Here is a 20,287-nt window from a genome sequence, read left to right as displayed (position 1 = left end):
TGTTTACGTTTGGCTGTTTTGGGAATGCCTGGAAGGTGTGTTTACGTTGAGCCGGATCCGGAAGGAGCCACGCCGAAGGGACGCACCCACAAGAATGAATTAAACCCGCATGTGTGGACTAAACAGATTGTTATGTAATAGCTTCATAAAAACACTGCACTATGCAGAATATCAAATGAAAAATCTAACCACAGATGTGGAACTTAATGACTAAGCTTGGGGGCAGATGCACCGAAGCTTACGCAACATTCAGGGCAGCCCCTATACTTGCATTTTGGACGGATTTGAGATGAAGCTCAGAAAATAAATAAAAAGGAAAAAATATAATAATCCAGCAAGAGAACAAATATATTCAATTCTCCAGCAAACTTGTCTTTTTAATTTCTATATTTTGTTCTTGTTGCCCACATCGCCTCTGCTCACCACAGCTATCAATTTCTTTTCAGCGCTGAAATGGAAGAAGAGAGAACCCAATTGTCTTCCACCATACTTGTTTCCAAAGATCCCAGTGAATCAATCAACATCTTAAATTCCAGAATCTTAGAATCAAAGGCTCTTAACAATGAAATTGGTTCCTTTTTGTTTGACTACATTGCACTAAACCAACACTATGCTAGTCGCTTAATGAAGTTAATGGAATCGAAGGGAAAAAATATAAATTCAAATGTTCATAAATATATCATCAAGGAATCTGCGGTGAATCCTCAATTCAAGGGGAACTTGTTTCTCAAAGACAAAAACCTCAACGACAAAAATCCTAATAACAGTGAAAATAATGAAAATGGCAGTGAATATGAGAATGAAAATGAAAATAAAAATGATGACAATAATAATAATTCTAATTTGCCTGATCATTTGGGTAATTTTAAATCTATTTGGGACTCCATCTTATATGAAATTAACTCTGAAATCGATTCAAATAAAAATCTAATTAAAAACTTAAATAGAATTATAATAAAACCTTTAAAAAATTCATTCAATCCAACTAAAAATAATTATTACCACGATATATTATCTCAATTAAATAAAATAAAACATAATTCAGTAACTCGCAATGATTTGAACTATTTCAATGAAAATTCTCTTATTTTTTTTGAAAATTTTGAAAAATTCGAATATAACAGATTAATCTTTTTAAAAGATTTACTTTTGCAACTTCAATCCAATTTAAATGATAAATATACTCTGAATTTGAAAAATAATGAAAAGATTTTTGAAAATTTAGTATCCTTTAACCCTGACGATGAAATTAAAAGATTTTCTTTAAATCCAATTGGTGAACAAAATGATTCTAAAAATGATATTATACCAAACATTAATAACCAATCTGATAGTCCAATCAACACTACTACCAATAATAACAATAATAACAATAATATTTTTAATAACAATGTCAACAACAGTACTAATGACATTAATAAAGAACATCCTCATAGAAAGTTGCATTCTTTAATACATCATTCTTCAAACAATTATAATACATCACCAATTGCAAATACAACTCCAAATTCAAACCCAATGACATCCTCCTCTTTTGAAAGATCTTCAAATGATAACCACATTTTAATTACAAATTCTCCATCAAAGGATAAAAAACACAAATTAAGATCCAGAGTTGGCTCTATCTTTAATAGATCAAAATCAAAGAAATTCATAAATAACAATCAAAACAATAATTTTTCAACTCAAGCAAAATCAAAGTTCTCTTCTGATTTCGAGCCTTTACCTGAGGTTCAATCTACTCACTCTTCAGCAATTGTCCTATCCAAAAGGGTAAATAACAATACTAATAATACTAATGGCAACAACAACATTGATGCTTATGATAACCTAAAAGAAGTTTCAAAATCAAGTCTTGATCTCCCCGAATCTAAAGTCCCAAGTTCAAATCCAGCTCTTAACACTAATAAAGAAAATAACAAAAGTATTACCCCTGCTCTAATTCCATCAAAACCAAAATTAAATGACAGAAATTTCAGTTTTAGTTCAAGTCCATCTTCTCCAGATGATGATTTTGCAACTTCATCAATACCTTTGCCATTTCATCCATCTCAACCTCCACCTCCACCTCCACCTCAATCTCAATCTCAATCTCAATCTCAATCGAGCCAACCTTTGGTTTCTAAAAATTCAAACTCTGATTTACCTGATCCTAGAAACTCAAAACCTTTTCAATCTTTAACAGATTCTTCTCTTGCCCGCCCTTCATCATCAAATTATCCTTCCAGTATTGATGAAAATTTAAAATCGGCAAGTTCAGTAACACTACCAAATAAGAATAATACCAGAAACGATAAAAACAATAGTTCAGAGAGCGATATTTTCAATGATACCAATAAGACCTCTGGCCCTCCTTTGATTCAAGTTCAAGTTCAGCCTCCACCACCTCCACCTGTAAGGAGATCTTATTTACATAGCGAAAGTGGAAATCAAAGTATAAACCAAAGTTCAAATTCAAATTCAACTCCATCTTCTCCCGTAAACAATCCAGTTTCAAGTAGAAACATCGTGACTGAGAGTGATAACGTAAATGGTAATGACAAACATAATGACAATGACGATTTACCTACAGATTTACCAAAATTAACTCCCAAAGTTCCATCAACTCGCAGAAAAGATATTGTCTCAAAATTATTCACAAACTTGACCGAAGCCGATCTTGATACTCAAGGCAAATCTTCTTTTGACACCAGCAGTATCAATAATGCTAAAAGTCTCAGTACACCTCAATCTCAAAAATTAACTACAAGGTCGAGCAACACTTTTGGTTCCTTAACCCCAAATAGGAAGTACTTTGATAACAATGATTCAATTTCATTGGTGTCTCAGCAGAGAACAGATTCTCGTGCAACGAGTTTAAAGGCTGATTTGACTGGAAATTTATTGAATAACGGTTTTACTCATCCAGATTTAAGTGTCCCAGGGCTAAACGCCAGTATTTTAGAAGTCTTTTCTGCGACTTTCAAAAATGGAGTCTTAGAATCCTCCAAGACAATTGGCCAAATTGCGTTCACTTATATAAGAGAGCCTTTAAATCAATTACCAAGTAATTCTTTATTGAAATTAAAGTTGGATCCTAAAATCCAGAAAATTGTTCCCAATGCAGTATTTTTAAGACCAATAAATACTTCCAACAACCTGCAAGATGATGATAGCAACCATAATTATCTCTATAATTTGAATACTTTGCAAGTTTCTTCAAGAATCGTCGGAGGCTTAAAATACATGTTATTAAATCAGGAATCTCCAATCATTTTAACACCAATTTGGAGATTTGAAAGTCATCAAGCTAGTTGTATGCTAACAATAAAATTAAGCCATAAGATTGTTTCAAAACTAGATGATACTACCTCTATTATTTTGAATGATTTTGGTGTTTCTTTGTCAATAGAGGGTACGGAAACAACATCTGCTTTTTCAAAGCCTCAAGGGTCATTCAATAAAGATAAAAAGAGAATTACCTGGAAATACAAGGAACCTTTGACACTAAGCAGAACACATCAACAAGAAAGAATTATCGCAAGGTTTATGACTGAAGGAATGGCCAGAGAATCTTCTTCTGGCTGCCAAGCCAAGTTCTTGATAGATAGTAATGAAAGCACTTCCTTATGTTGTGCTGATAACAACCTTTTCTATCAAAATATTGATGATGATATATTTGGACAAAACAGTGACAACGATCCAGAAACTTGGAAAGTTGTTAATACTGCTAAAACATTTATTTCCGGCAGTTTTATTTTTGGTTAATTTTTTTTTTTTTTATCAAATTAATTTAGCTTTTAAAGATAATTTTTAATTTTTTCCTTGTCTTGAATTTTCTTCTTTTTGTTCTTCTCTTCATATCCAGCTCTTTTTCAGCTCTTTTTTAGTTTTTTCATTAGTATTTTTCTGTTCTTTTAGATATTATTTACAAAAAAAAAAGTAAAAGTTTTAAAAAAAAATTATAAAAATATATTACAAAACAAAAACTTGATATTTTTTCTATTCTAAATAATCTGTGTATTTTTTTATTTTCTCTTTTATTTATTGTTAGTTTAGTTTTATAATTATATAAACTACAGTCGTACCAATAATGGATAATAATCCACAAGGATAGATAGTTATGTTTATTGAGATAAATTACGTGTATAATACAAAAATTTAGAACTGATTACTATTTTCCAATTGCAAGATGATAAAGATGATTTAAATTGAACTTATTTCAATTAAGGTATCTATAAATTGTACTTTGAGTAGACAGTAGAAAAATGGAGTCATTATTTATCAACACACTTTTTATTATCAAAAATATTACGTATTTATTCTATCAATTCCTTTGATTTCTTTGATTTCTTTGATTTTGATTTCGACTTGGTTTTTGATTTTTTGATTTTTTCAGAGTTTTCAGAGTTTTCAGAGTTTTCCAAGTCTGGTTTATCAGATTTCTCTTTTTCTTTCGAATCTTCTGACTGACCTATTTCTAGAGATTTAATTAGCTTTTGTGTTTTTTTTGACGCCCGAAGTTCTTTATCTTTATCTTTATCTTTGTTTTTTATTTTTTTATTTTTTTTAGTTTTTTTGTTTGAGTTCTTATCATTTGAAAGTGGTCCGGATATTTTGGCAATCTCTTCTTTTTCATCAACTTTAGTATCAACACTTTTGCTTTCAGATTCAATATTTATATTAATTTCAGCATGATCAACAGTTATATTAGAATCAGATATATTATAATCAATTTTTTTTTGAATTTGATTGTAATCGATTGGCTCACTGAGATCAACCTTAAAAATTGTTAAGTTAGAGTATTTTTTATTTCGAATATCTTTGTTATTTATATTCTCAATATTCACATTATTTGAGATTTCGATATGAGATTCCTTTTTTAAATCGGTTTTATTGTCATTTGTTATTTGATCTTGATAATTATGTTCAACTTCCATTTCTTCTGTACTGTCATTAAGATTCTTATTATTGTTGTTGTTATTAAAGAGTTCCAAACCTTTTATTAATATAGTTTCATCGCTTATAATGGGTAGAAGTTGATTGATTTTCATCATTATTTGGTAATTGGGGGGCTTTTCTTTTTCCAATTCAAATTTGGTTTTTTGCTTTTTTTTCCTCTTCTCTTTTTTGCTGTTTTTATCTTGATCTTTATTGTTATCATTGTCATTATCATTGTCATTATCTTTTTCATTATCTTTTTCATTATTTTTTTCATTTTTTTCATTGTTTTGTGTTTTTATCGTCTTATGGTTCAGCACAGTATCTTTTTTAAGTATTTTTTTGTTTTCAGATTCTAGGACACCCAATTGATTATCAACGTTATCAATGATTTTATTCCAAGTATCTATCTTTGATTTAAATTCGTTTAAAATTCTAATTTTTGAACCACCTTGTAAGTCTTTAATATAATTGAATAAAAAGGGGTCGAAATTAGTCATTGGAATTTGATTCTCATTAAGAATATTTTTGATTATCCAATTTTGTTTGGATTTAGAAAATTTCCAGTTTTCTTTGTCGTTTGTGAACGATCTTAAATATATTAGTTGATCTTTCACTGGAGGTGTATCTCTTTCATTTTTTGGTTTTTTTGGTTTTTTTGGTATTTTCCTCGGGGTTCCCATGGGGGAATCATCATTTATACTATTTATCTTTCTCTTTTTGCTGTTATTTTTGCAATCCAAATCTATAGCACCAATGCTGTTGTTGGAGTTGGTATCGTTGAGAGAAAAGGCTTTGGTGGTGAAGGTCGATGTTGGTAGAGAAAGAGGGTCTTCAGCGAGCTGAGACCTGATTTTTAAACCAGATCTCTTCCAGGCAGGTATATGTGTAACCATTGAAGCAGATATATCAAGCAAAAACACTACTGAAGCGTTTTGTAGGCAGGAGAGCTAAAGACAAGTTGGTGAAGAGCATTTCTTTCGGGAGCTGAAGAGAAACTTTTGGCTGTTTTGAAAAATTTAAAAAAAAATTATTAGAGCCCTGACCAAGGTCGGGCAACCTCCAAAGAGCACCAAAAGCAGCAAATTTTACTTCTTCTTTCTGAGCTTCTTCTGTTTCTTTCTTCAAATGCGACTGGGAAGTGGTCCTACGGCACATCAGTAGTGGAACTAGCTGGTGTGTTGTGTTTCCTGGGTGCTACAGCGAGAAATCACTTAGTTTGAGTCTGTTATAAGCAGTTGATTTATAATTGATATAGGAAATAGTGAACATTTGGTCTGTTATGAGACACGAATTATAATACAAAAGATAATGTGATAGTATAGTGAGAGCATGAGAGCAGAATAGAATGAAATAAAAACAAACAATATGGGTGGATAATAGTATAGTAGAATAAGATTGTATATACGCTATATCGTTCTCAATTTGGGAAAATCAATGAAGCACCACAATTATCGCAAGTCATTGAAGTACATGAGTTCAATTTATAACCACAGTTATCGCAGGTTGATACTTGATATACATTGTTCAATCCCATTTTGCAGAATTTGAAATCCGATATATGATATGGTATGGTATGGAAATATGTGAGTATATGTGTAGAATTACTATACAAGCAGATGATGTAAGAATATATTATAGCAACAGTAGTATGGTGTAGCGAGGAAGAAAAAAGTAGAAGGAAAAAAAATAAAAATCAGTGAATGTTGATACCAATTTATATCATTTTGAAAGTGTTTAAGAATATTTAAGACGATTTAAGACTATTTCAAATCATTTAAGATTATTTAAGATTATTTGAATCTCCTCAAGTCTTTTATTATACATGGACTGCTGAATTTTGTAATCAATAAATTTTATTTGAAAATACTTTAATATTGTGTATTGCAAATTGAAATTGCTTTTAAATTAACAAAAAATAAAATTCTAATTTGATGAAAGTGGTATACTCGACTGAGCTATTAAATAGTTCTGAATTCCACAGGGGGGCGACCTCAGATTACAAGCAAAGTGCCCTGTTACAGAGTGAATTGTCCTGGAAAATGTACTGATATCAGGGGGCAGCCCGTAGAGAAACAAAAATAAAGTAAAAACAAAAGGATAAGTAAATTTGTAGAATGTATTAAAAATATATTAAAATTATTGAGATTACAAAAAGAAAGGTAACAAATAAATGAAACAAAATAAATCTGCAAAGGTCTGAGAGATATCTAAGAAATATCTGAGGAAAAGCTCCATACAATCACTGAATAGACCACCGGATCATTTAAATATATTGCGATAACCATCTAATACCTTCTCCATACCCTTGTCTCATAACGACAGAACACATAAATACTTCCACTGGTCTTCTTCCATCTAATGGAACGATTCCTTTGCCTGTTGTTCCAAATAATCCCAAGGCTTGTCTTAATTCATTTTCGCTGATGGCTCTAGGAGAATCAATCTTATTACCAAGAATTAAAAATGGGACCTTGGATAACTCCTCAATAGCAAACAATGCATCCAATTCTGCTTTACTTTCCTCAAGTCTTTCATAGTCTGCTGCATCAACTAAGAAAACTATTCCATCAACTTCTGGGAAATAATCCTTCCATAATCTTCTGGCTTGTTGATGGCCTCCCAAATCAAATGTAGTGAATTTGATATTCCCAATTGATAATTCTTCCGAAGTTGGGTGCAATGTAGGTTGTAATGTAGCTAATCTATCGTTCTTAAGCATGTGTAACAAGGTGGTTTTACCAGCGTTATCCAATCCTAAAAACAATAGTTTCCCATGTTTATTCCATAATCCTAAAGACGCTAAAATATCTTGGACTGTTATCGATTGCAAATTAAAAAAAGAATACAGGAGAAAAAAGTTGTTAGTTCTTGTGTTCTAAACACTGGGATAGAGACAAAAAAAAGGGAGGCACAAACCTCCCACCTTCCAAAAACACCACTTGCTACTTACACCAATTAAAAATCCACATTTCTGATCAATGAATTCAAATACCAAATAAATGCCTGCGACTAATCCTATCTAGTCTCTTCTATACCTGTGTGTTGTAAACTGACAAAAATTGCTGACAAAGTAGCAATATCTTTTGGGTTAACAAACCAAAACCAGAAAATTCTTTTTGCTGTTGTGTTTTCTGTTCTAAAATCCACTACTATGGGTCAGCAGAAAATACGTAAGATAGCGCTAGTGAAAGCGTATAAGTGCAGTTTCTGCATATTATGCGTTTTCCATTCCACTGGTTTTTACAACAGAATCTGTTTCTGTTGCAAAGAATATAATGTTTCTACTAAGATAAATGAATGTGTTAAAAAATGTAGTAATTAAACAATATTAGGTTGCTATTTGAACAAACCTGGTCCCATTTCGCCTGGACTATACCTATTAGAAAAAAAAGTAACCAAAACCAATCAAGTAAAAAAATACCAATAAACGAATAATTAATCAACCAATTAAACAAAAATAATTAAAAACCAGCCAAGTGTGAAAGAAAAAATCAGTAGAAAAAAATGCAAAAGAAAAAGAAAATACAAAAAATAAAAAATAAAAAATAAAATAAAAAAATATGCAAACTCAGTGCTGGAAAATCAAAGATTGGCCAATGCCCCACTGAACGCCAATGCCCATGTTCTACTCTGTCCATTATCCAAATATTTTGCACTATCAAATCCCTCTTGTGAAAAGAATTCGTAACTCTCTTGAGGATTAACCAATGCTTGATTCAATCTTAATATACCTGTCCACCCACTTTCAACACTGTCGATGATCCCGCCTAGTTTGCTATCCCATTCTTCCCCAACAAAATTTTCTTTACGTATTATACTGGAAATTGGTGTGATAGGCAACATATGAATTCCATGAATATACTCAGTATTAGTACCAAAATATGTTGTGTAATCAATTTTTTGATCAAACAAGATACCTGCAACTTTATTTTCAATAATCTTCGATGGCTGAACTGTATTTTCAGATGAATAAAGAAAATATAAATTAATACTTTTGCTCATTATTGACAATATCAAATTTCCTCTGTTTTCTAACGACCCATCTCCGGTTACTTTTCCCCATAATTTCATTCCATAATAGTAATGGTAATCCTCTGATGTACTTTCTTCGTTCTTACCTGACCCTGAACTATATAATCCAGATGCCCAAGAATGTCCTTGAAACCAGTCAAAACTCCTGGAAAATGGGAAATATTCGTCGTCCCTATTAGAATTAGAAACATCTCTGATTAACGAGTTGATGTAGTCTTTGTTGTCTGATACCCATGTACTGTTTTCTCCATAAACTTTGTAATCAACAAATCCAATTATAGCTGCAGCATGAATAATATATCCATAATGAAAATGGTGATCATTATAAAATGATGCTCCAAAATCAAATCCTGTTGAGTCTGCATAATTGTCCAATGCTCCTGATGATGTAATCCCACCAAATTTAGTATCATAAATTAATGCATATAATTGTTCATTTTTTAATATGATATCAAATGTTTCTTTCATTCTGATTAATGTAGACTCACTCATCTCTTGATCTTGAACGATACTTTCAATAACCAATAAGATATATGCATACTTATCAATGATTTTCCCAATGTAGTATGTGTTCAATCCGTTAAGCGCTCCAGAAATATCAACTGACAATTCTTCATTAATCACTTCTCCTAATAATTGAAGTTGCTTTTCAGTGTATTCAATTTCTCCCTTACTAGTTGAGTTAATTGGCAAGAAATTAATTCTTTTAACGTCTGTGATATCCTCATTCATTATCAATGAATTGCTTAAGAATCCATACATCTTTCCTTTAGTGGTTGAATCCAATGAAATACCAGTAGCAAATTGGGATGTTGAGCCTGATAAAGAAACTAAATGATGTGGTAACGCAAAAACCATAGTGCTTCCAGAAATGCTAGATCCCTCAGTAACATAGTTTATCGCATAAGTTGCAGAATTACAACTAGCTGATCCAGTGATATAAGCGCTGGTAGTATATATACCTGCTGCCTGATCATAGTATGTTTCTAAGCTAGAATCATCCGGCGAAACTGCAACTTGAATGAGTAGCCCATCAATAGCCAAATTACCCTCGATAACATAATTGTTTTCAACTTGCAACGAATATTCATCCATTGAATCTAAACTCGATTCAGGAAATGTAACATAAATTAACCAATCAACACCATCAAATAAACTAGCCTTGTATTTAAGTGTATCTGAATTTAAACTTGTTGAACTCTCCAATACTAATGTAGAAAAGCCAATTGATGACTTTAATCTTGTTATTAAGTTCCCATTATAAGTGCCCGAGATTAATCCCATCCCTTGAACTAACGGAATATCAATAAAATTATCTGATGTTTCGTCATTATCCAGAGAATCTTTAAATAAAGTAACTAAAACTGACATATCTTTCAAATCGGTAACATCCATTGAAACATTTTCATCAAAAACTGTGGCCGAAAATACCACTGATCCGATATTTGTTGGTGCAGTGTAATATGAAGCAGTGCTATCATTGTCTCCATTTGAAAATGTAATTTGAGATGATGTTGTTTGAGAAATAGCAAATCCATTGTGATAAGTAGCGAACCACATACCATATGGATACGTCCAAACCATATTGGATTGATCATCCAATAATAAATTAGTATAAAATTTATTGGTTTGAATTGGTAATCCATCGTTATCAACACCTTCCGCTAAATCTAAATCGGGTTCATCTCTAAGAAAAATCGATGGGGGAGCATTGTTTGATATAGGTTCAAATAAATCTCCAGTAAAACATGATTCAACATGTAAAGTACTTGTGACCACAATTTCTACTAATGATGAGGAAACAAGAGAGAATGATGACAATACATCTCCGCTTGAAACATATAGGAGTGATGACTCAATCGAAAACGATAATGATTCACTTGAAGAAACAGCTGAAGTACTTGATGAATCTGATGCAGTTATTGTGATAGTTTCATCATTTGAAATTGATATTTTTGTTGATTCTGTTTCCTTTGCCAATGAAGTATCTATAAGTTTGGTTGATAAGCTTGGAGTTGATTTGGAAACTTGGATACTTGTAGATGTATTGGAAAACGAGGAAAACCCCAAACCACTTGAGCCAGTTTGCTTAGAAGTTTGAACAGAAGATGTTGTGGTGTGAAGAACAGATGATAAATATGATGAAATTGGGATATAAGAGGTCAATGTAATGACATCACCAGATAAGGTTTCAATTTCAGTTAATGTAATAGTGACTGGAACAGAGATAGTCTTCGTATTAATCGATAAGGATAAAGAAGTTGAGGTTAAGAAGTCTGAATCTGTGATTAAAGGTTGAAATTTACTTGAATCGATTGTCACTGAACTATAGGTTAAACCCGTCTCAGAATAAATAGCTGAAGGAGTTGTGGAAGCTGAATACACGATGGAAGTTGAAGTAGTAGAAATATTTTCCAAAGAAATAATTGAAGCAATTGCACTAGTGGCAAGAATGGAGTTTGATTCGACAATAATAGAAGTTTGTTTATTGGTGGAAATTTCTTTGTTATCGGTGCTAGACTTTGTTAAGGATTTTGAGGAAATGATAGATGTAGTTAATGTTGTTGCTAAGCTAATTGTTCTAGAAACATCTAATATTTTTGAAGTAGTATTTTTAATGATTGGTGCACTTTGGGTATTTTGAATGCTTTCAGTGGTTTGAGTGCTTCGACTATTTCCAATGGTTTGAGAGGTTTGAGGGGTTTGGATGCTTTGAGTGTCTTGAATACTTTCAATGTCTTGAATACTTTCAGTGTCTTGGATACTTTCAGTGTTTTGAATGATTTCAGTTTTATGGGTGTCTTGGGTGTCTTGGGTGTCTTGAGTGCTTTCTGTTGTTTGAGTCGCTTGGGTGATTGTAACAGTGATAGATTTGGATGTTTTAGAATTATTTTCAGTGATAATGTTATTGTTATCATTTGTATTATTACTCAGTACATTGTCAGTGTTTCCAATAGTATTAGTATCATTAGTATTATTAGTATTATCACTACTATCATTATTATCACTATTAGCACTATTATCAATATTTTTATCAACAGTTTTAGTTTCTTCAGAAAGTGATGTCGACGATGAAGTTGATTGAGATTTGTTGTCATTAACGTCTTGAGAAGATTCGGTAATTCTTTCAGTAATAGTAGATAAGAGACGACATTCAAGTTCATACGAATCTGTGGAGATATCAGTTTGTAATTCGGTTATTGTATTTGTAAAAGTTTGAAGAGATTCGTCAGTTGAATATTGAGTTTTATATAAAGTTTTAATTTCCGTAATGTATTCAATTTTTGTTTCAGTAATTGTAGTTAAGCTTGTAAATTTCGTGAAATCGTTATTGGAATTGTTAGAATCGTAGTCAGAAGAGTGAGAGAAGATACCAGTTTGAGACCCAGCTAATGTTGTTGTTGTTGTTGAAGAAAAAGAAACTTGGAGATTCCTGTTTGGAATATCAGCAGAAGTGTATATTGAGCAGTCAGTTGAGTGTTTAGTTGTTGTAGATGAAGATAATGGAGATGATAAGGAAACATTGAACATAGTTGAACCATTTGGAAATAAAGTAAACAATTCATCAGAAGAGAATTGAGCTAATGTGATATTGATGAAGCTGATTAGTAGGATCAGCGTGATAAAAGATAGTTTCAGATAATTCATTGGTAATTATTCAATAGTTGTTAATTCTGATAGTTATGATAGTTATGAATCAAATATTTCAAAAAGTAAGACATAAAGAAAATTTGAATGCAATTTATATGATTTCTTTGTTTTGATTTCTTTGGTTCATCTTCGATGAACAGTAACTTTAGATTGGGTCAATTGGATATAATAACCATCAAAATCATATCGTTTATTAAACTGGTTGAAAAATGGGAGTAATTTGTAAATATAATAACAAAAAAACAGTTCAAAACAAGCAGATAAGACAGGTCAAGCAGCTTAAGTCAATGAAATGGAAAAAAATAGAGGTGATGATTGTGTTTATTCAACCATCTTTATGCGAGCGAAATATTGGTTTGAATCAAACAACCAATAAAACATCCAAACCCAATCAGTTGAAGCAATATAACCAACATTTGCAATTAAAAAACATCACCACAGTGAAAAAGTGCCATAGAAATCATGGTGGTCCATGTCGAGTAGCATCAGTGATAGTAAAGACCAGCCATTGCAACCCACCCACAGCTGCTGAAATACCCAAAGCTTTAAACTGCAAAACATTGTGGTTGAAAGCTACTGTTGGTTTCTATTGTCCAGTGGCATCAAATCAACAGTACTAAAGAGGAGAAGCTGGATGAAGATGGAAGAGTTCTGCTGGTGACCCGAGGTTTTAAGTGGCGGGTTCGGTGGGGCGTCTACTTTTCCCAGCGAACAGTGCGTAAGCGAACAGCGGGTAAAGCGGACAGTGCGTGTATTACATAAGCAAGCTTCTTCCTTTTCCGGATGGCAGGTCGTATATGCTACCCACGTGGACAATTGCTGAGCCAAAGTAGCTGTGTTTGTATGGTCACTGTGCAGCCGAAGAGCCGCCGGACGACGAACCGCGCCTGTGTCTGTTTGCGGCCAAAGAAGAAGCACGCGGCAGAGTGAGATCTGGGGCAGTCTCGACCAATCGGCCATTTTAGTCAGGTGTGTAAGCTGCTCCATCAGTACGGAAAGCTTATCTGGCGACAACTCTCGAAATGGGTCGAAACACAGTGATAGAGCAGTGGAAGAAGGAACTCAAATCAGCTCGAAACAGCTGCAACAGATTATCTGGTTCTGACATCTTTTGGTATAAATATTCTGCAGTTGTCCTCCAGTTCTTGCAGCCCTCATCTACTCCAACTACATCTCATCATCAGTTCTATCTCTTGTGCTTCAAAATGGCCTCAGTGCAATCAACCCCAAAGACTGGTTCTGTTTCTGCATCCACCAAATCCGACCCCAGCCTCACTGTGGAGGTGATCACCTACGACACCTACAAATCAGCCGCTAAATGTCTTCTCAATGCCTTTGTCGATGATACTTTGGACAAGTATTTGTTCAACCATATCAAAGACCACCGCCAACGCCATAAAGCAGAATTGGCTCTATACGAAGCTTATCTCTACTCCCATATCCTAAGAGGTGGTTTGTGTTTGGGCACCAGAAAGAACAGCACCAGCTCTAGCTCTAGCTCTAGTTCAGATGCTTCAGATTCAGAAGTTTCTGATTTCTCCTGTGTATCCATTTGGGCTCCTCCAGATCTTATTATCGAAGATGGTTATCTTACTCTAATTAGATCCGGCTATCTAAGAGTTGCCTGGTTATCTGGTTTTGAAGGCTTTAAAAAAATCTTTACTCAATTATTCAATGTTTTGTCCAACACAAAAGATCGGGTATTAGGCGACGATAACAAATATACTTGGTCTTTAATTTATATTGGCACTGATGTCGATTCCAGGGGCAAGGGCTATGCAAAACATTTAATCAACTACATGTTCAAGCATTATATCGATAACAACAATTACTTGACTTACTTGGAAAGTTCTGCTACCTCAAATATCCCAATTTATAAAAAATTTGGCTTTGAACATATCACCGATGTCTACGTTTACAATCACAATTCAGATTTATCTCTTGAAAGAATAAATAATACAAATTCAAAAGTTATCAATGGCAAACTAGGTGTGAACTATGGTAGACTAGATATTATGGTTAGAGGTTCAAATAAAGGTAAAACACCTTGGAAAAAGGGTGAAATATTCAAAATCCACAACGATACTAATTAATATTACTTTCTTTCTTTCTTTCTTTCTTGCTTTTATTATACTATATTATAATTTACCCATACATATATATGTGCTCATTTATTCATATTCCATTTTATATACCTATCTATATTCTTTATAACATTTCAAACAATGATCAAAATAATTATGATATAATCCTTGGTGTTTGAACCTGTAGAAATTTAAAAACTCGTTTTCATTATACTCAGACTCTAATTCTGGTAATCCCAATCGAATGAACTTTAAGCAATTACAACATTTGACATATATTATCTCAAACTTATCGACTCTTTTAATATACAAACTCTTTGGAATATTTATGATTTGATAAGTCATCTTGTTCTTGCTCATTAAGATTCCATGAGCAAATTTTAAATGATTTAAATATTCTCTATTCTCAATCCATTTATAAAATGAGCATAAATTGCACAAATGGTATTCATTATCAACATTCATATTCATATCCATATACATATCAATATCCATATCCATATCCATATTCATATCCATATTCATATCATCCTTCCTGATTGCTTTTCGGAAATACTTGCATGTAGTAAAACATTTTATTATATCAGCAGCATCAAGTTCAATGGTTGGATTAATGCTATAAATATTGGATATACTGTTCAATTTAAAATTGACTAAATGCTTTATTTTATTCTGATTCAAACTCGGATATTTTTTATTTTTATAATAGTTGTAATTTTCATTATTTTTGTTATTATTTATGTATGTCTTTTTGAGTTTATGGTTATAAAAGTGTCTTGGATGAAGCGATAAATCGGTTATATCATCAAAATTAGTGAAATAAAAATTTGAAAAATAACGGTTTTTGGCATTATGGTTAGCACTATTGCTTTTGTTGTTATGGCCATTGGAACAATTTAGATTTTGATATTCAGGAAAATCATCAATTATAACAGAAGTTTTTGTGGTATTTGAATCCGATTCAATTGAGATCGAATCGTCTAGTTGAAATGAAGTACTATTAAAGTCGATTAAGTTATCATTTTCATTTTCATTTTCATTATCACCACTATTATAGTTATAATGACTCATCTTTATTTGTGCATGTGAAAAAATTGGAGCTGATTTAATTTGGACAATGGAGTCTGTATTTGGGCTGTCCAGTTGATTAATCTTTGGTGCATTTATGTTGAAAGCGGGAGATGATGAAATATTTTGTATATTATTGTTATTGATTAATATTGGTTCTGATGAGGTCAATGAAAGAGCTTTATTGTTATTAATAGCAATGGTAGGATTAAGGATATTATTTTGAGTCTGGTTGGTTGTAGATAAATGATTAGATAAGGAGCTTAAAATTTTGAAGTTATTGGTCAAATTACTTATTTCTGAAACTAATGAATTTGCAGTTGGGGAAGTTTTGGGGATTATATTGCTATTGTTATTATTATTGCTATTAATGTTATTAATGTTATTAATATTATTAATATTATTATTACTAATAATATTGTTGCTAATGTTATTATTAGTTTTATTTAAATCAATTGGTTTGCAGATTGAGTTGATCATTTTTTCATATTCTTCAGCGATATTGATAGTAGTTAAAGTTTACGAGGAAATAAAACAAATTAAATCAATAATCCAGAGGCCAAATTTAGTAGATAATTCAAGGATAAATACAAAACAAGCAAAATAGATAAATTAAACAATAAAAAAAAGCCAAAGGACAGAGGAATTGGATACAATTTAATACCTAGCATATGAGATATAAGTGTAGTTATATTTGAATTGCAACTGAGCTGAAGATAGAAAAAAACCAACCAAATAAAATTGTGCTATTATAAATTAGAAGAAGCTGAAAGCCTGCCCAAAACCCACCAAGTAAATAGGAGCAAGCATTGGAAAGAAGAAAGGATCTGCCTCAAAGAAAGAATCGGCATCAGAAGCAGCAAAAACAGCAAAAGCAGTGCTCCCTCCAGCTTCCTCCAGTTTCCTAATCAGGACACCAATATATCATCCACAAAAACCCAATCGGTGGAGAATGCAGCCCACAACGCTGGCTCGGCACAGCCAAAACCCGGCACTGTGGTTCCATAAACAAGGCAAAGCGACTCAGCCAATACAAAGCTGCGAACCACCATTCGCCATTTTCTGAGTATTGAAGACTGGTATATAAGGGGATGGATTTCTCTAAAAGATTTCTGTTTCTTTTGTTTTTTCGTTATCATACGATAGATTTCATCAGATTACATTTTACTCCAGCTCACTTTTAAACTTATCATAATCNACAATGTCTGCTAACAGTTTCTACGGTTCAGGTTCCGACAAAGGCCAATCAAACCAACAACAACAACAACAACAACAACCAATTGGCGAAGGTCAAGAAGGCGAAAGAGGATTCTTAGCTTCTGTCGCTGGTGCCGGTGCTGGATACTATGCTGGTGGTAAAGCCAAAGACTCCAAATTAGCCAAATTAGGTGGTGCTTTAATCGGTGGTATCTTAGCCAACAAGATCGAAGACCATTTCAAAGATAACAAGAAATAAACGAGAAACATTTTATAATTTATTTGAACTAGTTCAATGTATGGATTCATAGGCCCTTTCGTTTTCGTTTATTTTTTAGTTCTGGCTATTTGCCTCAGATTTAAATTGATTTTATTTTTTTATTTTTTATATACTTTTATACTTATTTATAAACAAGAAATTAGAATCGATATATTTATTTAAGTATTTCCATATAATGGTATATTTGGAGTTGTAGTAATTTGTATATTCGGATGAGTTTGTAAGTTGAATTGAGTTTCATCACTGATTGAGTAATATCATGCTACATTAGATCGGCATTGGATGATGAGGGTGAAACTAACCAATAAAAGTAAATCAAAGTTAAAATTGGAATAATAGGCTGCAGTAATAATATAGTATATATATAGTAAATGTAATAGTCCCAGGAAATAGAAGACTTCGTGGCCAAGCTGGTTAAGGCGTGAGACTGTTAATCTTAAGATCGAGAGTTCGATCCTCTCCGAGGTCGTGCTTTTTTAAACATTTTTTCTAAATGTCACATGATACATTAGTTTTAACTCGATTTTATTAGTTGTGTTGTTGAAATTGATATGAAGTTATTGAGGTGGATTTTAATATTTGAAGATGTTCTTATTATATCTTGAATCAGACAATGATTCCATCCAATAAGCGCAGCCAAAAAATTGGTATTGGATGGCGTTGCAAAATAGCTGAATGAAAATCGTGTTTGAATAGGTTATGCTCAAGCTGTTGATGATTTGATGATTTGATTATTAAGATTTTTAGGTAATAACAGTCGCGGTTGGTGGATAAGTTCTAGGTATCGTTGAAACAATTTGATGACTTCATTTTTGGCAGGGATTTGCATTGATGTTGGTGAGTTTTGAGATTTTGTTGTAATGTTTTATTTAAGAGAGTTTGGTCTATTGACTGTTTCTTACTCTCTTTTCTTTTTTCTTTTGTGTTTGCGGTTAGTGTCAGATGATATTCTGTTATTTAGAGTTCGATTGTTTTCCATTTTTTTTCCAAATTTTCCAAGTGATGAAGTTTGGAGCGAGACCATACTTTGAAAAGATTGCAAAAACAAGAGGTTTTAGATTTCTGAGTTGGGTTGTTGGGAGTACTTAAAATGGTTGTTTCATAGACAGATTTAATCAAGACGGATGTAGGAGTAATGATTATTAATTGGATGAATATGTTTACTTTGATTGCCACATAAATATCCTGGCCAGGACTAATAATTAAAAACGATTGGGACTTGCAAGGTGATTAATTCGCATGAGAAATCAAAATGTTTTCAAAACAATTTTTCAGTTCACTTTCAAAATATCAATCAAAGTGATAATGATTAAGAAAGATGAATGAAGTTTTGCCAACTAAACGTTCTTTGGGTTTTGTCAGCTTAATTCTTGTTGGTTTTTATTATTGATGAACCTTTATTTGAGTAGAATATGAAATGGATTCTTCTATCTCCAAGCTGCGCATGTTTAAACGGTGACCATTTATATGGCAATGGTTCAAAAAAGGCCGAAATGGAAATTACCGTAGCATGGTGACAAAGCGCAAATTGACTACATTTGTAAGAATTCGGGTTATGGGTGTACCAATGCACAGATTTTGGAACCGTTGATGTTTGATCTTTCAACATCTAGAGGGCCACTGAGATCAAGACACAAGTGCCAAATTTTGTGAAATACAACCAATTCATTTAAAACCAAAGGAAACCGGGTTCATTGATCCAGCAGCTGCTGTTTGGTCTGTATGATCCCCTTGATCTTTTCGGTGTACCTGCTACAAACAGAATAGTACAACGATTAATGCTGAGAGATGGTGGCCCGTTTGAAGAGAGACCAATCTGACGTGGTGCCCGGACTTCCAGCTGACTGGGTGCGCTGATTAATGGTGGATGTGCTGACAAAACTGGGCTTGGCTTGACTTTGATGGCAGTTGGAGCAGCTGCTGCGTATGCCAAAGAGCCTCTGCTGCTGGTGCTGCTTCTGCACCACCACAGGCCCTGCAGAACATGGAAGGGTCCTTCTGGATGGTTCCGCAAACGGGACTCGGTGCCTGAGCTGGGCGCGCGCTCCTTGCAGAGCGTGGAGTCAATAGCAGCAGAGAAGCAGGAGGAGCTCTTTTTCGTGTGGTTTCCACGGTGGCTTCCAGGCCATTTATTTTTAGCGGTCCTCTTTCGTGCTGCAAATATCCTTAGGGTTGGTCCCTGTGCTAAGTTTCTTTTCGCAAATTTCACTACATTGCAGGTTGGTTAATCCAACTTTTCCTGTTCAATTACTTTCCCTTTTTACAATTTTTTGAAACTTTCCGAAGACTTATTGATTTTTCAAAATCCATATAAATATAACATTTCTCTTTATCATAGTTGTAATGATTTTTCAGCACCCAAAATCCTGCTTCATATCAACTCATACACTCGTTTTATTTGCCTACCAAATTGTATTCCTTCCAACTCCTTTCAAGCCCTTTTTATGAGATAGATTCCTATCTATCCTGTCCATTCTTTTATATCTAGCAACTTCTATCTTTTTTGAACTGTCTTCAAATCGGCGATAAAAATGAAGTATTTGCTTCCTCTATTACTCTCTATTCTAGCTTACCTAGCGCAGGCCAAACCGGTGGCGGATTCCACCTCCATAAGTGAAGAGGATGAAATCTACTGTCTTGCAGAATATGTCACTTATACCGAAGTGGTTGATTGTAGCTGTGAAACTTGTACGACTGATTATTTTGAGTACACTACAGCTATCGACTGTGATAAATTGACGGATATTTTCACCGACGGAGAACTCGACTACACATTCACCGGAACCTCAACTAATACCGACTTTCTCGAAGCCGGATCTTTATCCAGTTCTCAGACCGACTCTATAACCTCAAGCTCAACTTCATCAACTCCAACTCTATCCGTATCTGATTCACCTGCTTCACCAGGCTCAGGATCCACGATACCATCTGAATCTGTGTCTTCAAGCTCAGACTCCACAATTACTTCTAGCTCTAGTTCATCTTCAATTTCAGAATCAGGATCATCTGCATCAATTTCAGAATCAGGATCATCAGTATCAATTTCAGAATC

The 20,287-nt window shown here is 33.2% G+C and overlaps 9 protein-coding genes and 1 non-coding gene across 10 annotated transcripts; 5 read left to right on the top strand and 5 right to left on the bottom strand.

Annotated features, from left to right (window-relative positions):
• Window positions 1-350: 350 nt before the first annotated feature.
• Window positions 351-3,761, top strand: SYP1 (Syp1p). Its single transcript, XM_020193499.1, has one exon. It carries the CDS (start codon window positions 454-456, stop codon window positions 3,745-3,747), a length of 3,294 nt encoding a protein of 1,097 aa, XP_020046846.1. The 5' UTR covers window positions 351-453; the 3' UTR covers window positions 3,748-3,761.
• A 537-nt stretch (window positions 3,762-4,298) lies between these two features.
• On the bottom strand, window positions 4,299-5,816 carry ASCRUDRAFT_35890 (RNA-binding ribosome assembly factor RBP95; the record flags this gene model as incomplete). The annotated part of the gene is made up of 3 exons (XM_020190651.1): window positions 4,299-4,568; window positions 4,914-5,164; window positions 5,285-5,816. 3 exons carry the CDS (start codon window positions 5,814-5,816, stop codon window positions 4,299-4,301), a joined length of 1,053 nt encoding a protein of 350 aa, XP_020046845.1.
• Window positions 5,817-7,018: 1,202 nt separating this feature from the next.
• On the bottom strand, window positions 7,019-7,994 carry SAR1 (Arf family GTPase SAR1). The gene is made up of 2 exons (XM_020193498.1): window positions 7,874-7,994; window positions 7,019-7,737 (listed from the first exon to the last, which is right to left on the bottom strand). The coding sequence occupies exons 1-2, from the start codon at window positions 7,890-7,892 to the stop codon at window positions 7,187-7,189; spliced, it is 570 nt and encodes a 189-aa protein (XP_020046844.1). The 5' UTR covers window positions 7,893-7,994; the 3' UTR covers window positions 7,019-7,186.
• A 460-nt stretch (window positions 7,995-8,454) lies between these two features.
• On the bottom strand, window positions 8,455-10,531 carry DSE4 (endo-1,3(4)-beta-glucanase). The gene has a single exon (XM_020193497.1). It carries the CDS (start codon window positions 10,513-10,515, stop codon window positions 8,506-8,508), a length of 2,010 nt encoding a protein of 669 aa, XP_020046843.1. The 5' UTR covers window positions 10,516-10,531; the 3' UTR covers window positions 8,455-8,505.
• A 2,284-nt stretch (window positions 10,532-12,815) lies between these two features.
• Window positions 12,816-13,155, top strand: ASCRUDRAFT_81461 (uncharacterized protein; the record flags this gene model as incomplete). The annotated part of the gene is made up of 2 exons (XM_020194622.1): window positions 12,816-13,100; window positions 13,132-13,155. The coding sequence occupies 2 exons, from the start codon at window positions 12,816-12,818 to the stop codon at window positions 13,153-13,155; spliced, it is 309 nt and encodes a 102-aa protein (XP_020046842.1).
• Window positions 13,156-13,179: 24 nt separating this feature from the next.
• ASCRUDRAFT_71023 (uncharacterized protein) lies at window positions 13,180-13,566 on the bottom strand (the record flags this gene model as incomplete). The annotated part of the gene is made up of 1 exon (XM_020191877.1): window positions 13,180-13,566. The coding sequence occupies one exon, from the start codon at window positions 13,564-13,566 to the stop codon at window positions 13,180-13,182; it is 387 nt and encodes a 128-aa protein (XP_020046841.1).
• Window positions 13,567-13,635: 69 nt separating this feature from the next.
• ASCRUDRAFT_91831 (GNAT family N-acetyltransferase) lies at window positions 13,636-14,926 on the top strand. Its single transcript, XM_020195089.1, has one exon. The coding sequence runs from the start codon at window positions 13,812-13,814 to the stop codon at window positions 14,697-14,699; it is 888 nt and encodes a 295-aa protein (XP_020046840.1). The 5' UTR covers window positions 13,636-13,811; the 3' UTR covers window positions 14,700-14,926.
• A 660-nt stretch (window positions 14,927-15,586) lies between these two features.
• On the bottom strand, window positions 15,587-16,716 carry ASCRUDRAFT_76497 (uncharacterized protein; the record flags this gene model as incomplete). Its single annotated transcript, XM_020193495.1, has 1 exon — window positions 15,587-16,716. A coding segment is annotated over exon 1 (652 nt), but the record flags the coding sequence as incomplete, so codon positions are not given.
• Window positions 16,717-16,799: 83 nt separating this feature from the next.
• Window positions 16,800-20,287, top strand: ASCRUDRAFT_14141 (uncharacterized protein; the record flags this gene model as incomplete). The annotated part of the gene is made up of 2 exons (XM_020189174.1): window positions 16,800-17,164; window positions 19,804-20,287. Coding segments are annotated over exons 1-2 (687 nt in total), but the record flags the coding sequence as incomplete, so codon positions are not given.
• Window positions 17,631-17,704, top strand: ASCRUDRAFT_t99. The gene has a single exon. It is a non-coding gene; the product is annotated as a tRNA-Asn (tRNA).

Source organism: Ascoidea rubescens (genome assembly GCF_001661345.1).
Source record: "Ascoidea rubescens DSM 1968 unplaced genomic scaffold ASCRUscaffold_8, whole genome shotgun sequence".
NCBI lineage: Eukaryota > Fungi > Ascomycota > Saccharomycetes > Ascoideales > Ascoideaceae > Ascoidea > Ascoidea rubescens.
The sequence above is the reverse complement of the archived record's forward strand: the minus strand, read 5'-3'. Positions and strand labels throughout refer to the sequence as shown.